Below are 19,042 nucleotides of genomic sequence, written 5' to 3'. Positions count from 1 at the left end.
CACCTGATGTAGCCGACCTGGGGCCGGTGCTGCAGGAACCAGCGGTACGAGGTCTTGTCCTTCCAGCCGGAATTCCGGGGATCTTTCCAGAGCAGCTTCACCTGGTCCGTGGTGTCTCCCGTGTGCCAGAGGGAATTCCTCAGGTACTCCCCGGGGCCCGTTTTGGATTTCACTGCCTGGGACAGGGGAGAGCCCGGTCAATGCGTGCAGGAAGGATTCAACGCAGCCGCTTCATCCCAGGGCAGAAATGCACCAAGGGATTCCCTGGGCAGGGCCCCTTCACCTTCAGCTGGATGCCAGGCTCCGCCACGGCCCGGAAGGGGTTTGCCTGCCAGTACGTCTGCTCCATCTGCTTCCACATCACCACGTAGAAGCTGGAGCTGTCCTGGTAGCCGAAGATGAAGCCGGCGTAGTCGTCGTCCGTGGCCGTGTTGACGTGGAAGGTGCCCTCGAAGTCCACCCCGTTAAAGGCCGTGTACCCTGTCGGGGGCAGCAGAACGGGGGCTCTGCACTCCAGGGCAAAACAGAGCCGGGGTTCAGCTGGGGAGGAGGATTTTGCCAAGGGGAATTGGGACTCTGTGCACTACAGGAAGCAGTGGATGGAGTCAGAGCAGTGGCTGATGAAAGCTGCAGAGAGTGGTGATTTGGGAAATGTCCCGAGGGGAAATTCCTCACCTACAGCCAGGCCAGGATCACTGTTCATGGTCTGGACGATCTCCATGCCCTGGGAAAGAGGAATTGTGACTCTTTAGTGCAATTCCAGACACAAAAATTCCCTCCTGTGCTGCTCCAGGGCTGCGACTCCGGGATTTGGGCACTGCAGAACCGCAGAGGTTTTTTTCAGGGAAAACCCTCCAGGACTGTTCCCAGCTGGAGCTCTCCCCACCTGGTTGAGGACGATCCAGTTGGGGTCGATCTGGGCATCCCCCTCAGGGTCCAGCACCACGGTCTGGAAGGCCCTGAAGTCGGTGAGCGTCACCTCAGCGTTCTCGGGGCAGACGTCGATCCTGTCGATCACCATGTCCCTGTCGAAGTCGTCCTCGCACACGTTCCCCACGCCGTCCCCTGGGCACGAGGAGGAGGAGGAGGAAGGAGCCTGGAGCAGCAGCTCCTGCCCTGGGTCTGCTCAGCCTCGGGCACCGAGGGACTGGGACAGCTCAAGGAGCTGCAGGGAAACCTGGAGGCTTCTGCTGGAGGAGAAACCCCCGGAACCCCAGGCACTTCTGGGAGAGAGAACCTGGCCCCAAACGTGATCCCAAACCCGATCCCAAACCCGACCCCAAACCTGACCCCAAACCTGACCCCAGTGTTGGCACTGTGGCACTCCAGGCGCCACAGCCCTGGCTGGAGTCAGTCCCTAGAAAACCTGAATTCCTTTGGATTCCAGGGCTGGGAGCCCCCCCAGGATCCCCCAGGGATGTGCCCCTCACCATCAGAGTCCTCCTGGCCGGGGTTGGGCACCAGCCTGCAGTTGTCGGGGCCGGGGGGTCTGAAGTCGGGGATGCCGTCGTCGTCGTCGTCCTCGTCACACTCGTCCCCCAGCCCGTCGTTGTCCGTGTCCACCTGGGAGCTGTTGGGCACTGTGGGGCAGTTATCCCGGGAATCCTGGTGCCCGTCGCCATCGCTGGGGGAGAAGGGACGGGGACAGGGACAGGGACAGGGACAAGGACACGTTACCACAGGAGGCTCCCTGGGGCTGGGATGCGCAGCTGGAGCAGCAGGATTCAGGGGTTTAGCCCTAAAGGTGTTTTTGTCACACCAGGAACGTTCCTGCTGGAACGTGTGGACAGCTCTGGGGTTGGGCCCCACTTCCAGCGGTCAATTTTTGTGAAGTCTGAAGAAAATTCCACCTCTAAACCTCCATTTTTTATAGGACGAGACCAAGCCAGGTTGTCACGGCCCTTTGGTCCCTTCACCCCCAGGGTTTCGTGCAAATAAACGGAATTTTGGACTCCTGCAGCTCACCTGTCCTGGTTGGTGTCACAGACATCTCCCACCAGATCGTGGTCGGTGTCTTTCTAGAAAAGATAAAGGAAGAATAATTTAAATTTTCCAGAGGAAAAGGCAAGAAGAGAACAGAGAGCTGCCAAGAGCAGGGGAGTTTCTGTGGGATTTTTGGGGGGATTCTGAGGAATTCCCGGGATTTGGGGGTGGCAGTGAGCCGGGCATTGCTGGGGAGGCAGGAACAGGGATCAGTACCTGGTCGGGGTTGCTGAGGGTGGGGCAGCTGTCACAGGCGTCCCCAACGCCGTCCCCGTCCCCGTCCCTCTGGTCAGGGTTGGGCACTCTCCTGCAGTTGTCCATGGGGTTTTTGATCCCTGGAAAACAGGGGAGAGTGGATCCACAAGAATCTGGGGGGTGAATCCACGGATAGAGCATCCCAAATCCAGGATTTGGGGGTGGTGTTTGTTGGGGTTCCTGGCTGCTGGGAGCTGTGATCAGCTCAGTTTCCAAAGCCAGCCAGGTTTGTGTCCAGCCCAGGGGACTCCAGCCGGGAGCTGCTTGGATATTCCCAAATTTCTCCCTTAAAACGCAGCACGAGGAAGTCAGGATGAGGCTGGCTGTGATTGTGGAGGCCAAAAATTATAATAAATGAAGGTTATAAATATAAATATAATTATAAATAAATGAGCAGCACCCTGTGAGAGATTGAACCCTAAATTATAAATAAAGTTGTGAGCAGCACCCCGGGAGAGGCTGAACCCCAAATAATGATAAATAAAGTTGTGAGCAGCACCCTGGGAGAGGCTGAACCCCAAATAATGATAAATAAAGTTGTGAGCAGCACCCTGTGAGAGGCTGAACCCCAAATAATGATAAATAAAGTTGTGAGCAGCACCCTGGGAGAGGCTGAACCCCAAATAATGATAAATAAAGTTGTGAGCAGCACCCTGTGAGAGATTGAACCCTAAATTATAAATAAAGTTGTGAGCAGCACCCTGTGAGAGGCTGAACCCCAAATAATGATAAATAAAGTTGTGAGCAGCACCCTGTGAGAGGCTGAACCCCAAATAATGATAAATAAAGTTGTGAGCAGCACCCTGTGAGAGGCTGAACCCCGCAGGGCTCGGGGACACGGGGACCCCCCAGGCCCTGAGCTGGGCCTGCCCCCGGCCGGATCTCACCGTCCCCGTCCATGTCGTCGTCACACTCGTCGCCCTTGCCGTCGCCGTCGATGTCCCTCTGGTCGTTGTTCTTCACCTGCCGGCAGTTGTCACACGCGTCCCCGAAGTTGTCCTTGTCGGCGTTGCGCTGGTCCGTGTTCCTCGTGTACACGCAGTTGTCCTGCAGGGACGGGGACGGGGGACAGGGCTGGGACGGCAGCACCGCCTTGGGGTGTCCCCAGGCTCACCCCAGGCTCCCCAAGGACAGGCCCCAGCCCTCCTGGGCTCCCCTCGGCCTCCGGAGCTTTCCCTGCCTGGTTTGAGATCCTTGGAGCAGCCGGAGGGACCACGCTGGGAGCCCTGAATTCAAACTGGGAGCCCTGAATTCAAACTGGGAGCCCTGAATTCCCACTGGGAGCCCTGAATTTACACTGGGAGCCCTGAATTCAAACTGGGACTCCTGAATTCCCACTGAGATCTCTGAATCCACACTTGAACTCAGAATTCAGACTGGAACCCCTGAATTCCCCCGCGGTGCTGCTGCCTTGCAGGAGCCCTGCGAAGGGCAGCAGAGCCCAAACCTCGGCGTTCGGGATCCCGTCCCCGTCGGCGTCATCGTCGCAGGCGTCCCCGATCCCGTCCCTGTCCGCGTCCTCCTGGCCGGAGTTGGGGACAGTCACGCAGTTGTCCTGCCAGGAGAGACACAGGGAACTGGAACCGCGCTCAGCCCGAGCCCGGGTGGTCTCGGCAGCACCCGAGGCCCGTCCCGGAGTGACCCTGGGATGAAATTCCCGGATTTCCAGGGGAACGCGCCCTCACCTTGCGGCATTTCTTGTCGGAGCAGCGCTGTTTCTCGTCGGGGACTCCGTCGATGTCCGTGTCCTTCCCGCACACGTACCCGTTCCCTGCCCACCCCACGAGGCACTGCGAGGGACACACAGTCAGGGACACACAGTCAGGGACACAGCCCCCCGAATCCAGGGATTGACAAGAGAAACGCTGCAGATCCAGGGATGTGAAACCCTCCAGGGGAGTTACAACGCGCGGGCGAAACGCTCCTGGAATCCCAGCAGCTCAGACCCTCGGTTTGCCGCTGGCACCGTGAAGAGGCAGCAGCGGGAGCTGGATCTGAGCTGCTGATGGATTCTCCCTGCTCAGCTCCCGGGAATTCCGTGCCCGACAGATCCGCAGCGCTTCAGGGAACCCCGAACCCGGCCAGAAGCGGGAGCAGCCCGGGGAGGAGCCGGGGGCCAGGGACGAGCAGGGCCGGACCGGGACGGGCGCTCTCCAGGAGAGGGCAGTGGCAGACCCGGGACAGGAGCAGCGAGCAGCGCGACCCCAAATCCCTGCGAGTCTGGGATCACACCAGAGCCCGGTCCTGGGGGAACCAGAGCAGACCCCAAGCTGCTGGGGGGTTGGACCAGACCCAGACCCAGACCCAGACCCAAACCCCGGGCGGGGGTCGGAGCAGGAGGGAAGACCCAAACCCCGGGCGGGGGTCGGAGCAGGAGGGAGGGACCAGACCCCAATCTCGACGGGGAGGGACCAGACCCCAGTGTCGATGGGGTGGAACCAGACCCCAATCTCCATAAGGTGGAAGCAGACCCCAATGTCAATGGGGTGGAAGCAGACCCCAATCTCCATAGGGAGGAACCAGACCCCAGTGTCGATGGGGAGGAACCAGACCCCAATCTCCATAGGGTGGAACCAGACCCCAATCTCCATAGGGAGGAAGCAGACCCCAATCTCCACAGGGTGGAACCAGACCCCAATCTCCATAGGGTGGAACCAGACCCCAATCTCCACAGGGTGGAACCAGACCCCAATCTCCACAGGGTGGAACCAGACCCCAATCTCCATAGGGTGGAACCAGACTCCAATGTCCATAGGGTGGAACCAAACCCCCATCTCCATAGGGTGGAACCAGACCCCAATCTCCACAGGGTGGAACCAGACCCCAATCTCCATAGGGTGGAACCAGACCCCAATGTCCATAGGGTGGAACCAAACCCCCATCTCCATAGGGTGGAACCAGACCCCAATCTCCACAGGGTGGAACCAGACCCCAATCTCCATAGGGTGGAACCAAACCCCAATCTCCATAGGGAGGAACCAGACCCCAATCTCCATAGGGTGGAACCAGACCCCAATCTCCATAGGGTGGAACCAGACCCCAGTCTCGATGGGGTGGAAGCAGAGCCCAGTGTGGCCCATCGCCGGTGGCCGCCGTGTCCCCGCACCTGGCAGGACAAGGAGCCGTCCCTCTCCACGATGCACTCGGCTTTCTCGTGGCACGGGCTGATCTCGCCGTTGGGGCAGCGCCGCGTCCCCGGCGCCGCCTGGCTCCGGCAGCCGCTGATCTGATCCCCCACGAAGCCCGGCTTGCAGGCCCCGCATTTGTAGGATCCCTGCGGGGAATACGGGAGCAACTCGAACGCAAATCCCGGCAAAGCTCCGCTGCAGCCGCTCCTCGGGACACCTCCCACCATCCCAGGGTCTGGCCCGGGACACTGCCGGGGAGCCAGGGGCAGCCAGAGCTGCTCTGGGAATTCCAGCCCAGCCAGGAATTCCTTCCCAATCTCCCATCCAGCCCTGCCCTGGGCAGTGGGAGCCATTCCCTGTGTCCTGTCCCTCCAGCCCTTGTCCCCAGTCCCTCTCCAGCTCTCCTGGAGCCCCTTTGTGCCCTGGAAGGGCTCGGAGCTCTCCCTGGATCCTGCTCCTCCCCAGGTGAGCACCCCCAGCTCTCCCAGCCTGGCTCCGGCCCTTGGGTCCTCTCCACATCCCTGCGGATTTACCCGGGTGTTGATGCAGATGGAGTTCGGGACACAATTCCTGGCAGCCCCGGTCTCACACTCGTTGATGTCGGTGCACACCTGCCCAGGGAGAACAGGACACGTCCTCGCCTCCACCCCAAATCCCGGGATCCGGGCGGGGCCAGGCGCAGAAGCAGAGCCCTGGCACAGCTCACCAGCCCAGGACTAGTGAATTTTCCTGCTGGCAGCTTGAGGCAGATCCCAGCAGGATCCCAGACCCTCTCCAGGGTCAGCAGAGATTCCAGCCTGGGAACAGAGCCGAGCTCTGAGCTGAGCTGCTGGAATATCCTCGCTGTGGAAGGGGCTCCATGGATTTGGAAGCTCAATGGCTGCATCCCACAACCAGCCCCAAATTCCCAGAGCCACGTGTGGGACAGTTAATCCCTAAAAACCCCAATCAGCCCAGGCTGTAGGGATTTTCAATCTGGCTGGAGCTGTCAGTGAAGCCGGGAGGGGTTGGCAGCAGCTCAGTGAACTCCAGTCCCAGCAGGAAGGATTCCCGTTCCCAACCCCATTCCCATTCCCAATCCCATTCCCACTCCCATTCCCATCCCCGGGATGGCTCCACAGCCCCGGAGGTGTCGGGATGTTCTCTCCAGCCCCAGTTTGGCACAGGTGAGGTGGCTCTGGGGCTCAGGTGCCAGGACCTCCTGGGCACTCTCCTCTCCCTGCATTCCCATGGAATCACGGAATCATGGAATCCCCAAACGGTTTGGGTCAGAGCTCCAAGCTGGCCTGGGACACTTCCAGGGACGGGAATTCCCTCCCAGCCTTCTCCCACCCTCGCAATGAGGAATCCCTCCCAACCTTTGGGAATCGCCACCTCGCCTTTCCCTCCCGTTTCCTCGCAGACCTTGGAGCCCCGGCTGCAGAGGGGAGGGAATTCCCAGCCGGGGAGGGAGGGACACAGAACATTCCAGGCCCTCACCTGTTTGTTTGCCCTGGCAAAGGCCATTCCCACCCCTTCCAGCAGCTGCCCGGTGAAGCCGGGCGGGCAGGGGTCGCAGCGGAAGCCGGGGTTGGTGTTGATGCACTGGACTTTGGGGAAGCAGGGGTTGGCATTGCACTGAAACAAGAGAGAGGTGCCCAGGGCTGTGCCAGGGGCAGCTCCAGCCCCGGGGCACCTCCAGCTCTCGGATTTGTTGTTTTTAAGGAAGAGAAAACGGGGCAGGAGTTCCTCGAGGGGTTCCCCAGCTTTGCAATAAAACAAAGGCACCGATTCCAGCTCTGGTTCTCCTCAGGCGGCACCAGAGCCCGGGCAGGGAGCTGCCCTTGCCTCAGCTTTTCCTTCCTGGAATCCCCAGAGCCCAGGGAACTGCACAATTCCTCACTCTGGAATCCCCAGAGCCCAGGGAACTGCACAATTCCTCACTCTGGAATCCCCAGAGCCCAGGGAACTGCACAATTCCTTCCTGGAATCCCCAGAGCCCAGGGAACTGCACAATTCCTCACTCTGGAATCCCCAGAGCCCAGGGAACTGCACAATTCCTCACCCCGGCCTTGGAACACAACACCCCTGTCTTCCCAAAATTGCTCCGAATGCTTCGCTTCCTCCAACACTTCATTATTTTCCCTGGGTTTTTATGCTCTGTGCTGGCAGATGCATCACAGGAATACAGCAGATCCCGTATTTTGGATTGACAACCCCAGAATCTCCCATGGAAGCCTCCAGCAGGTTTTTAAATTGAAATGCAATCCAGGCTCTGCTGGAGTGGGATAATCAAGCTTTGGGAACATGGCTTGGGAAGCACAGAACTCAGGAGCCCTACAAAAAAATCCATGGATGAGCAGAGCTCTGCACACACACAGAGCTTAAAACTGGTGGAATGCCACACTCCCTAAAAATAAATAAATAACAATAATAAAAATTTCCTAAAAGAAATACACGGTCTCTGCCCAGCAAGGATTGATTTAGGGGCAGAAACAAAGCCCGTGGCTAAGACTTGCTGTTTCAAGGATTATTTGGGAATGCTCGATCCCATTCCACACCTAATAAATCTTATCTCCAACAGCTCCTCAGCGAAGGAGGCGGCCGTGGCGCTCCAAACTCCCCTCCCTGTGCGGCACAGACCTCAGCATTTCTTTCTCCGGGAGAAATCCCGCCCGGCCGGGTCCCGAACCCTTCCCGGGGGCGGCTCGGGCAGGGAATTCCCGCTGCCGCGGGGCCCGGCGGCGGCTCCCGGGGCCGCTGCGAGGTGGCGGGGAGTGCGCGGCGCCGGTACCTCGTTGATGTCGGTGCAGTGGGTGCCGTTCCCGGAGTAGCCGGCGGGGCAGGGCCCGCAGCGGAAGCCGCCGGCGCTCTCGGTGCACGGCACGCCCGGGAAGCAGGGGTTGGGCACGCAGCGGCCGAACTGGGTCATGGTGATGACGGGACCTGTCACCTCCGGCCGCATCCCTGCGGGACCGCGGCGGCGTGAGGACAGCGCCCCGCAGCCACCGCGGGGTGACCCAGAGCCACCAGAGCAACCTGGGGTGTCCCAAAGCCACCAGAACAACCCGGGGTGTCCCACAGCCGCCGCGGGGTGTCCTAGAGCCGCTAGCTCAGCTCTGGGGTGTCCCAGGACAACCTGGGGTGTCCCAGAGCCACCGCGGGGTGTCCTAGAGCCACCAGCTCAGCTCTAGGGTGTCCCAGAGCCACCACGGGGTGTCCCAGAGCCACCAGCTCAGCTCTGGGGTGTCCCAGAGCCACCGCGGGGTGTCCCAGAGCCACCAGAACAACCTGGGGTGTCCCAAGGCCACCACGGGATGTCCCAAAGCCACCACGGGGTGTCCCAGAGCCACCAGCTCAGCTCTGGGGTGTCCCAGAGCCACCGCAGGATGTCCCAAAGCCACCAGGACAACCTGGGGTGTCCCTTCCCCCCCAGCCCAGCCCCTGGCAGAGGGGCAGAAGCAAAGGCTGGGGGTGAAGGGATGGAGAGGAGCCCCGGGGAGAAGGGTTTGGGGCGTGAGGGGCTCCGAGCACAGATCCCCCCAGCCCTGGGCTGATCCCACCCGGTTTAACGGGATATTGGGAAGGAATTCCTGCCTGGGAGGGGCTGGGATGGAATTCCCAGAGCAGCTGTGGCTGCCCCTGGGTCCCTGGGGTCATGGAGTGTCCCTGCCCGTGGCAGGGGTGGCACTGGATGAATTTAAGGTCCCTCCAACCCAACCCATTCCAGGATTTGGGAATTCCTCTGGAAGGACAGAGAAGCTTTTGGAAGCTCCCCAGCTCCCCTGAGCCATGAGAACAGCCCTGGCATCAACCCCTGGGTGCAGGGGGCTGAAAAAATATCCCCCAAAATTGGGAACAACCCGGAATAACTGCGATCCAACGGATCCCTTTGGGCACAGCTGGAATTTCCCTCCCTGCTGGCACCAGGAGGGGCAGAGGAGCAGAGGGCACAGCCCTGGCACTCACCGCAGGCGTCGCACTCCATCACCGTGTTCTTCAGGAATGTGATCTCCTTGATCTGCGAGGGAAGCAGAGGGAGCCAGGCTGAGCCGGGCCGGGATTTGGATCCCGGGATTCTCGGGACAGGGAGAACAGGGCCGGGATTTGGATCCCGGGATTCCAGAGCAGGGAGAACAGGGCCGGGATTTGGATCCCGGGATTCCCAGGCAGGGAGAACAGGGCTGGGATTTGGATCCTGGGATTCCCAGGCATGGAGAACAGGGCTGGGATTTGGATCCCAGGATTCCCAGGCATGGAGAACAGGGCTGGGATTTGGATCCCGGGATTCCCAGGCAGGGAGAACAGGGCCGGGATTTGGATCCCGGGATTCCCGGGACAGGGAGAACAGGACCGGGATTTGGATCCCAGGATTCCCGGGACAGGGAGAACAGGACCGGGATTTGGATCCCAGGATTCTCGGGACAGGGAGAACAGGACCGGGATTTGGATCCCGGGATTCCCGGGGCAGGGAGAACAGGGCTGGGATTTGGATCCCGGGATTCCCAGGCAGGGAGAACAGGGCTGGGATTTGGATCCTGGGATTCCCAGGCATGGAGAAGAGGGCTGGGATTTGGATCCCGGGATTCCCAGGGCAGGGAGAACAGGGCCGGGATTTGGATCCCGGGATTCCCAGGGCAGGGAGAACAGGGCTGGGATTTGGATCCCGGGATTCTCGGGACAGGGAGAACAGGGCCGGGATTTGGATCCCAGGATTCCCGGGACAGGGAGAACAGGACCGGGATTTGGATCCCAGGATTCTCGGGACAGGGAGAACAGGACCGGGATTTGGATCCCGGGATTCCCAGGCAGGGAGAACAGGGCTGGGATTTGGATCCCGGGATTCCCAGGCAGGGAGAACAGGGCCGGGATTTGGATCCTGGGATTCCCGGGACAGGGAGAACAGGGCTGGGATTTGGATCCTGGGATTCCCAGGCATGGAGAAGAGGGCTGGGATTTGGATCCCGGGATTCCCAGGGCAGGGAGAACAGGGCCGGGATTTGGATCCCGGGATTCCCAGGGCAGGGAGAACAGGGCCGGGATTTGGATCCCGGGATTCCCGGGGCAGGGAGAACAGGGCTGGGATTTGGATCCCAGGATTCCCAGGCAGGGAGAACAGGGCTGGGATTTGGATCCCGGGATTCCCGGGGCATGGAGAACAGGACCGGGATTTGGATCCCGGGATTCCTGGGGCAGGGAGAACAGGGCCGGGATTTGGATCCCGGGATTCCCGGGCAGGGAGAACAGGGCCGGGATTTGGATCCCGGGATTCCCGGGGCAGGGAGAACAGGGCTGGGATTTGGATCCCGGGATTCCCGGGGCAGGGAGAACAGGGCCGGGATTTGGATCCCGGAATTCCCAGGCAGGGAGAACAGGGCTGGGATTTGGATCCCGGGATTCCCTGTGCCGGCAAAATATCGTGGCTGGGTCTGCTCAGCTCCCACCCAGGAACTCCTGCCCCAAAATCTGGGGATTCCTGGGAGCTGGGGACACATCCCTTGGGATTCATTCCCTGAGAGCTGGGGGGATTCATCCCTTGGGATTCATTCCCTGTCACTCAGGGGTTTCATCCCTTGGGATTCATTCCCTGTCACTCAGGGGATTTCATCCCTTGGGATTCATTCCCTGTCACTCAGGGGTTTCATCCCTTGGGATTCATTCCCTGTCACTCAGGGGTTTCATCCCTTGGGATTCATTCCCTGTCACTCAGGGGTTTCATCCCTTGGGATTCAATCCCTGGGCAGTTCCCACAGTTGATCTCTCACAGAGGAGGAAACTCTGCTTGAGGGCATGGAAAAATGAGGGAGCTGGGGATTTCATCCCTTGGGATTCACTGAGGTGCTGTTGCTGAGAAAAACATGGAGTAAAGAAATAAAATAGGAAATGAATTAAAATAAAATAAAATAAAATAAGCAAGAGGGGAAGGAACAAACAGGAAAATCTGCTGGAAGGGAGCACTGGAATGGCTGCTGGAGGCTGCCAGGAGCCCTGGCTGCCCCGATTCCCAAAAAACACTGGGTTTTTATGCAGGGCCTGGAATGTGAGAGCAGCTCCGATGTTTTTGATGTTTTTGCAGGATCCCAGCTCCCTGCCTCTGGAATCCCTCAGCTCCCACTGGAACCCTTCTGTGCCCTCAGAGAGAGGAGGGCAAACCTCTGGTGAAAATCCTGGGTAAAACAAGGAAAGAGCACCCAAGGAATTCCAAATTCCCCCACAACAAAACCTGCTGGAGCCAGGAGGGCTTTTAGGATTAAAATAACACCGGGGAAGAGGGAATACCGAGCTCCATGGGACCTCCCTCCCCAGGACCACAAGGAAGGGCTGCAAGGGCTCCTCCAGCTCCCAAACTGGGCCTCTCTGATCTCCTGAGCCCACAAAACCCGGGAAAAAGTGACTTTGTTTTCCCAGGTAAACCCATCCTGCCACATCCCCGTGTTCAGGGTTCACTCTCCATGGTTGCTGGAGAATTTGGAAATTCAAAGGGACTTCCAGTGATTCCAACTCCAAGTTTTCAACTTGAGTCCCCCAGGATGAGATTTTCCACGACTTGAAGGGGTTTTTCCCACCTCGGTTTTTTTCAGTTTGAAGGGATTGGTTTTCCCCTTGAAGTTTTTCCCAATTTGAGGCTTTTTCTGCTGGAATTTTTTCACAACTTGAAGGGGTTTTCTCACCTTGAAGCTTTTCCCAACTTGAGGGTTTTTCCCAACTTTATCTCCCCATTACAAACTGCCTCTGGATTCTGTTTTTGTAGCAATAATCTGCTGATCACTCCTCACGGAAAGCAGAGAATTCCCAGACCTCAGGAAATCAGGAATCAGCTCCCCAGTTCCAGAGTGAGCAGGGAATTCCCAGACCTCAGGAAATCAGGAATTTTTTACCCACCTGCTGCTTCAACAAATCCCGAACTTCCAGCAGCACCCGGTTGGTTTCCCTCATTTCTTGCAGCATTTCCGGCCCGACTTCTCCCCCTAAAAACAAAAAAAAGCCAAAATTGTTGGGAAAATCCCAGAGGATCCCAGGTTTATAATCCAACCGATCGAACAGCTGAGTATTCAGGGTTCAGCCTCCACCCCGAGGAGGTTTGGGCTGGAATTTGGGGATTTGCTGTGCAGGGAGCAGCTCCGGGCTGGCACAGCGGGATCTCCTCTGGCACAATCCCTGAACTTCACACTTGGGATGGGATTTGGAGCCAAAAGCAGCAAATCCCGGACTCCGGGCTGGGAAAAGCTCCGTGCCCCGTGCCTGAGGCGCTCCCAAGTGTGGAAAAGGGCCCCGGCAGCTGCTGCCTCCTCTCACCTGTTCCCAAGGCATTCCCTGGATTCCTGCTGAAGGCGGCATCTTTGCGGGTGGCGGCACTGTGGAGGGGCCGGCTGGGATCTTTGGGATGCAAAGGACACGGGTGGGCTCATCCAGGGGGAATCAGGAATGCTGAGGGTCAGGAGCAGCTCCAGGGGAAATCAGGAATGCTGAGGGTCAGGAGCAGCTCCAGGGGAAATCGGGAATGGTGCAGGGTCAGGAGCAGCTCCAGGGGAAATCAGGAATGCTGAGGGTCAGGAGCAGCTCCAGGGGAAATCAGGAATGGTGCAGGGTCAGGAGCAGCTCCAGGGGAAATCAGGAATGGTGCAGGGTCAGGAGCAGCTCCAGGGGAAACCGGGAATGGTGCAGGGTCAGGAGCAGCTCCAGGGGAAATCAGGAATGCTGAGGGTCAGGAGCAGCTCCAGGGGAAATCAGGAATGGTGCAGGGTCAGGAGCAGCTCCAGGGGAAATCGGGAATGGTGCAGGGTCAGGAGCAGCTCCAGGGGAAATCAGGAATGGTGCAGGGTCAGGAGCAGCTCCAGGGGAAACCGGGAATGGTGCAGGGTCAGGAGCAGCTCCAGGGGAAATCAGGAATGCTGAGGGTCAGGAGCAGCTCCAGGGGAAATCAGGAATGGTGCAGGGTCAGGAGCAGCTCCAGGGGAAATCGGGAATGGTGCAGGGTCAGGAGCAGCTCCAGGGGAAATCAGGAATGGTGCAGGGTCAGGAGCAGCTCCAGGGGAAATCGGGAATGGTGCAGGGTCAGGAGCAGCTCCAGGGGAAATCAGGAATGCTGAGGGTCAGGAGCAGCTCCAGGGGAAATCGGGAATGGTGCAGGGTCAGGAGCAGCTCCAGGGGAAATCAGGAATGCTGAGGGTCAGGAGCAGCTCCAGAGGAAATCAGGAATGGTGCAGGGTCAGGAGCAGCTCCAGGGGAAATCAGGAATGGTGCAGGGTCAGGAGCAGCTCCAGGGGAAATCAGGAATGGTGCAGGGTCAGGAGCAGCTCCAGGGGAAATCGGGAATGGTGCAGGGTCAGGAGCAGCTCCAGGGGAAATCAGGAATGCTGAGGGTCAGGAGCAGCTCCAGAGGAAATCAGGAATGGTGCAAGGTCAGGAGCAGCTCCAGGGGAAACCAGGAATGGGGATCCCGGTAATTCCCCTCCCGTCGGGATTTGGGGCTTGCAGGGTCTCTTTGGGATCTGCCCAAGGCAGGGAAGGGATGGAGCTCATGTTCTGGGATTAAGGGATTTTTAGGGATAATTTGGGAGTGAAAAGGTAACTGGACACAGAGTTTATTTCAGGGATTCTCCCAAAATCCCAAGGTCAAATTCCTTGGGATTCCAATTCAAGTTGGCCATGAGGACGGACAATCTCATTTCTCTGGGTTTTTTTTCTATAATTTCTCAATTTACCTCTATAATGTCTCAATTTTCCTATAATGTCTCACTTTTTCCCTGTAATTTCTCTATTTTCCCTGTAATTTCCTTTTTTCCCTTTAATCTCTCCATTTTTCCCCTCTAATTTCTCTAGTTTTTTTTCCCACAATTTCTCTCTTTCCCCCGAGATTTGCCAGTCCCCTAAGAGAAACCTCACCTACAGCAAAGAGAAACCCAGGAATAAATCCCACAAAAACCCTCTGTGTGTCCAAGGGGGAAATCAGCTGGAATTTGAATCCCTGAACAGGAGGAATTTCCCGGATTTGATTTAATAAAATATTCCTCATTTCCACGTGACAAACAAGCCCAGAAACCTCGTGGATCATCCCCCCACCAAAAAAAAATAAATAATAATAATAATAATAAAAAATATATATATATCTATATATATCTATTGGTGGATATTTGTAACTTCTCCAGTAAATTTTGGATTGGGAATAATTTGGATTCCCACAAATCCTCCTGGAGCTGAGAATTCCCTAAAAACAGGGTTTGGAGGAGTGGAATTTGTCTGTTCCTAGAGGCCCCTGAGCTCCAGGAGCAGAAAATCCAAGGATGTGCTGGGACATTCTGTGGGATGGTTTGGTTTTATGGTTTTATTTTCGCTTCATCAGATGGAAAATTCAGATTAATGCAAAGCGTCTCTGGAAGGTCTTTCCAAAACCCGGCAATAAATATTTATCTTAAAAATTGGGAGGAAAACTGGGAAAAAAGAAAACCCCACGGAGCGTTTACACGGTTTTCCTACAGAACCTCCCTCAACATTTTCAGGCTGCAGCTGAAACATCCTCCCTCTTTATCCCCTTCCTCCCCCAGCATTTTCAGAGCAGCCTGAAAAAACTCTCAAAAAATCAGAATTGAATCAGAATGTAATCAGAGTTAAATCAGAGTTAAATCAGAGTTAAATCACTGTTAAATCTGAATTAAATCAGAGTTAAATCACATTAAATCAGAATTGAATCAGAGTAAAATCTGAGTTAAATCAGCATTAAATCAGAATTAAATCAGAATTGAATCAGAGTTAAATCAGCATTAAATCAGAATAAAATCTGAATTAAACCAGAATTAAACCCCCTTACCTATCCTTCTCTGCTGACACAGGGAGAGGGGACAGGAGAGGAGGAAGAACACAAGCAGGGCTGGAATCATCTCGGAATTTCGGGGCAGGGTGGGAGCAGCAGCTGCTGCTGCAGGGAGCAGTGGACCTGCAGCTTTGCCGCTGCTCCCCATGCGTGCTTTGCTATTTATGAACCGAATTCCTTCCCCTGGAGCTCTCCTCGGATGCTGGGACAGGGCTGGACGTCATTCCTGGCTGCTCCTCCACGGAGAGCGTTGCAAAAGTAAACAATATGAGAAACTCATCAGCGGAGGAGCTGAAATTTCTTTCTTTTTTTTTTTTTTCTTTTTTTTTTTTTCCCCCCCCTTTTTTTTTTTTTTTTTTTTTTTTTGGTGTGTGTATGTGCTAAAACAGGGCAGAAAATTCCAGAATTCTCTTTTTTAAAAATTATCTCCTTTTTTCTTTTATTTTTTTTCTTTTTTAGGGGGTTAATTTCTTCCTCACGGACGCGGGGCAGACGATGATTCACGGGCGGATTCTCTTTCTGAAGCTGCTCTGAGACATCTGGAGCGCTCCGGAATCCCAGAAAAACGCTCTTTTAAACTCCCCGAAGGCAAATTTCACCGCCACGAAATTGGATCCATTTCCACTGGATCATGATTTTATTCCCAAATCCTGTTCCTGAGGGATTGGGCACATCCTTGGAAGGGGGGTTTTATTCCGGCAGGGAGGATGAAGTGTAAAAATTGAGGGGAAAATGAGGGAATTTGCAGATTTTTATCTCCATCCAGCACTTCCCATCACGAAAACCAGACAGGATTGAGAAATCCACCCTCGGAGCAGCCGAGGAAAAGCTGGAAAACCTTCCAAGAATCTCCCAAATCCAAGGAAAATTCCAGGTGGGAGTTTTAACCCGTCAGGAAAGGCCTGGACACAAATCCCTGCTCTCACATTCCCAGAGTCTGGCCTGGGAATTCAGCACAAAATCCCCCGCGAGAGGCTCAGGAAAGCCCCAGGAAACAGAAGCTCAGTCTTTAAAACGTGGGAGCAGCAGGAATTTGGGATATTTACAGAAAGAGGGGATTTGAGTCCTTGCTTTTACCTCAGACCTCCCAAGCTCCGGGTCCCTGTGGAGACCGGGCCCTGAGGGCACCGATAAATATAAATTGAATATTCCCGGTTTGGTGTCCCAGGAATGCTGGAATTGATGGATTTTTGCACTTTTTTTTTTTTTGGCAGCCAATTCCCGCTGGAAATAAAGGAATTTGTACTCAGCGACATTTGGGTGGCTCTGCTGGCACATCCAGCCAGGGACTGAAGGATTTGATCCTTGTGGGATTAAAAGTTTGGAATTTCCCAGGTTTTGAGCATTTCTGGATAAATCAACCCCCTATCATTATTATTATTATTATTAAAGATAAGAGATAGGATTTTTTTTTTCCCCTGATGTCCTGGGAAATCTGATTTATAATCTGGCTTTTCCAGTAACAAACGAGGAGCGAGTGAAGGAGAAATCCCCTGTCCCACATCCCTCAGGGATCAAATCTTTCACCCAGAGCTGTGAAAATTGGGGTTCATCCAGCGGGGAGGGCAGGGGCAGGCAGAAAACTCCGGAATTTTCACATTCCCACTGCGAGGAGAGCCAGCAGCCCCTGTTACGGCAGCGCAGAGAGAAGGAAAAGCACATTACTTCACCAGAGGCCTGAGAGCACATGAATAAAAAACGGGGGTTTTTTTGCCAAGTATTCAGTAAAAAAAGGATTTTTTTTTAACTGTGGAGGAGTCACAAAAGTGCAGCAAGAAGGAGATGTAATTCCCATGGGATGAAGAGTGGCCAGGGGTCACCTGTGAGGTCACCCCGGGGACAAGTGACCAAAATCTGCTTTGGGAGCTGCAGGAAAAAGAACCCCGGGATCATGGAATCACGGAATGCTTTGGGCTGGAAGGGCCTTAACATTGCCACCTGTAGATGTTGAATGTTAATGATATCATTTGAATATGTTTTTAATTTATTTTTGTTTGTCATATAAATCCACATTAAAAAAAAAAACCCAAACAAAACACCCAAATCCTTGAAAGTCCAGTCTCCAGCAAATTCTAAATTTTCAGTGGCCCAAATCGCACCGGTTTTGGAGAGGAGAAAGTTTGGAGAGCACTGGGACTCGTTTGTGATCGCGAGCCAAAAAAAAAAAAAATTAAAAACTAATTTTTTAAAATTTAAAACCCATCAAGAGTCATCTGTTGCCTCTGGCCAGAGCTCAGCACTTCCAAAATCCAAATTTATAACCCTATACACTGGTAATAATAATAATACATATTATTATATAAAATTGTGATCACATTATATATAAAAATAATCACATTTTCTGTGATTTCTGTTATTTAACACCCAGATTAACTCACCAAAACCCCGTTTTTGACAAGTCAGGTAATTTCCTTTTGGGTTTTTTGCTCCCAATAATTGACATTAAAAGGAATTAGGGCTCCTATGTATTAAAACAATCTTTTCACTTTTTAAATTCAATTTTTTTTTCCCCATTTTCATCCTTTTAGAAACCCCGAGGAATTTTTCTCTGGGCTGCAGCAGATTTTTGGGATCAGCTGTGGCCACTGAGAGCAGCAAAGTCCGGCAGAGCTGGTTCCTCCTGGCTGGAGTTGAGCAATCGGTGGCTCCACGAGCTGAGGTCATTCCTACCTTTATTTTCCTTGGATTCATCCGATTCCTTTCCCAATCCAGCCGTGAATTCCCTGTAAATCATCTCCAGCCCAAGCTCAGCACAGGAGCAGAGCAGAAAACTTTGCTTGTTCCTGTTGAAAAAACCCAAATTCAGGAGCTGATGGGGAAACATCTCCCAGCTTGGAGCAGGATTGTTATTGAAGCTTTGATCGAATAAAAATAAATCAAATTTTGGGGCAGAAAATGTTTATTTGGGTTTTTTTTGGGAGTCTGGGCACTGCCAGGTTCGTTACACCTTTTTTTCCTGCCTGGAGTTGACATCACAAATGAGAGGAGCTGACAAACAAACAAGAGAAAGCGAAGCTCCTGCTGCCTCAAAGTGGAAATATTTTCCATTTCTCTGTTTTGAACTGGCCTCTGCCAAGTGAAGGACAAAAGTCAGAAGAAGGAAAATGTTATTTTTCAGCCTTGGAAGGTCAGGTTCTAAAAATAAGTGGAAAACATCTCCGGCCTGGAGATGGGGTGAGAAGGGTTCCACAGGGGCTCTGGTGCATTTATGGTGTAAAAAAAAACAAATTATAGAGGAGATCTAAGGAAAGACTTCAGAAAACATCTCCGTTTCCTCCCAGTTTGGGCTTCCAAAGGTTTCTCATCCCTGTTTTTAAATGCTTCCAGTCAGGGGCATCCAGGCAGCGTCCAAGCTGAGATTCCCACTGTTTTAAGGGATGCAATTTAAGCCCATTCCTCCTTTTTTCATTCCCCACGGACTCAAGGAGCAGATTTGTCCCTTCACCGCAGTCTGGGAAACTTGCATTGCAATTCCATGGTTTCCTAGGATCCTGGGATCCCAATAAATCCCAATAAATCTTAATAAATCCTAATAAAAATGATGCTTGGAAGCCCAGCCTTATTCGAAAGAACCATCCTGGTCCCAAGGTGCCAGTCCCTGCCTTGCCATGGCTCAAATTCCATAAATAGGGAAGAAAACAGCTGGAGAAATAAAGGATAGAGTGAAAAAATTAAGGGCGACGTTAAAAAATCAAGGATGAAGTTTAAAAAAGTCAGTGATAAAGCGGTAAGGATTAAGGATAAAGTCAAAAAAAGAATGGTAACGTTAAAAAAGTTCGGGATAAATTGCACAATGGAGCCGCCTCCAGGTTTAATTCGCTTTGCCACTAATAAAATGGAAAAAAAAAGCATTAAAGTGATTTTTAAAAGGTCTTCAATGCCTTGA

General features: G+C 54.4%; 1 protein-coding gene across 1 annotated transcript in view; it reads right to left on the bottom strand.

The window, feature by feature from the left end:
- COMP (cartilage oligomeric matrix protein) overlaps window positions 1–15,296 on the bottom strand; it is a 15,417-nt gene extending 121 nt beyond the window's left edge. The window contains exons 1-18 of the mRNA XM_040086477.2: window positions 15,154–15,296; window positions 12,642–12,722; window positions 12,228–12,313; window positions 9,315–9,366; window positions 8,140–8,312; window positions 6,846–6,983; window positions 5,900–5,977; window positions 5,345–5,512; window positions 3,924–4,028; window positions 3,686–3,793; window positions 3,126–3,285; window positions 2,200–2,318; window positions 1,966–2,018; window positions 1,431–1,624; window positions 887–1,065; window positions 676–724; window positions 284–480; window positions 4–176 (exon numbers count right to left, since the gene is read on the bottom strand). Coding sequence (XP_039942411.2) covers window positions 4–176; window positions 284–480; window positions 676–724; window positions 887–1,065; window positions 1,431–1,624; window positions 1,966–2,018; window positions 2,200–2,318; window positions 3,126–3,285; window positions 3,686–3,793; window positions 3,924–4,028; window positions 5,345–5,512; window positions 5,900–5,977; window positions 6,846–6,983; window positions 8,140–8,312; window positions 9,315–9,366; window positions 12,228–12,313; window positions 12,642–12,722; window positions 15,154–15,223 — 2,183 coding nt within the window. The 5' untranslated portion in view covers window positions 15,224–15,296. The remainder of the gene's footprint in view (window positions 1–3; window positions 177–283; window positions 481–675; window positions 725–886; window positions 1,066–1,430; window positions 1,625–1,965; window positions 2,019–2,199; window positions 2,319–3,125; window positions 3,286–3,685; window positions 3,794–3,923; window positions 4,029–5,344; window positions 5,513–5,899; window positions 5,978–6,845; window positions 6,984–8,139; window positions 8,313–9,314; window positions 9,367–12,227; window positions 12,314–12,641; window positions 12,723–15,153) is intronic.
- Window positions 15,297–19,042: the final 3,746 nt, after the last annotated feature.

Source organism: Hirundo rustica, chromosome 26 (assembly GCF_015227805.2).
Source record: "Hirundo rustica isolate bHirRus1 chromosome 26, bHirRus1.pri.v3, whole genome shotgun sequence".
Classification (NCBI taxonomy): domain Eukaryota; kingdom Metazoa; phylum Chordata; class Aves; order Passeriformes; family Hirundinidae; genus Hirundo; species Hirundo rustica.
This window is presented reverse-complemented; position numbering and strand designations above follow the sequence as displayed.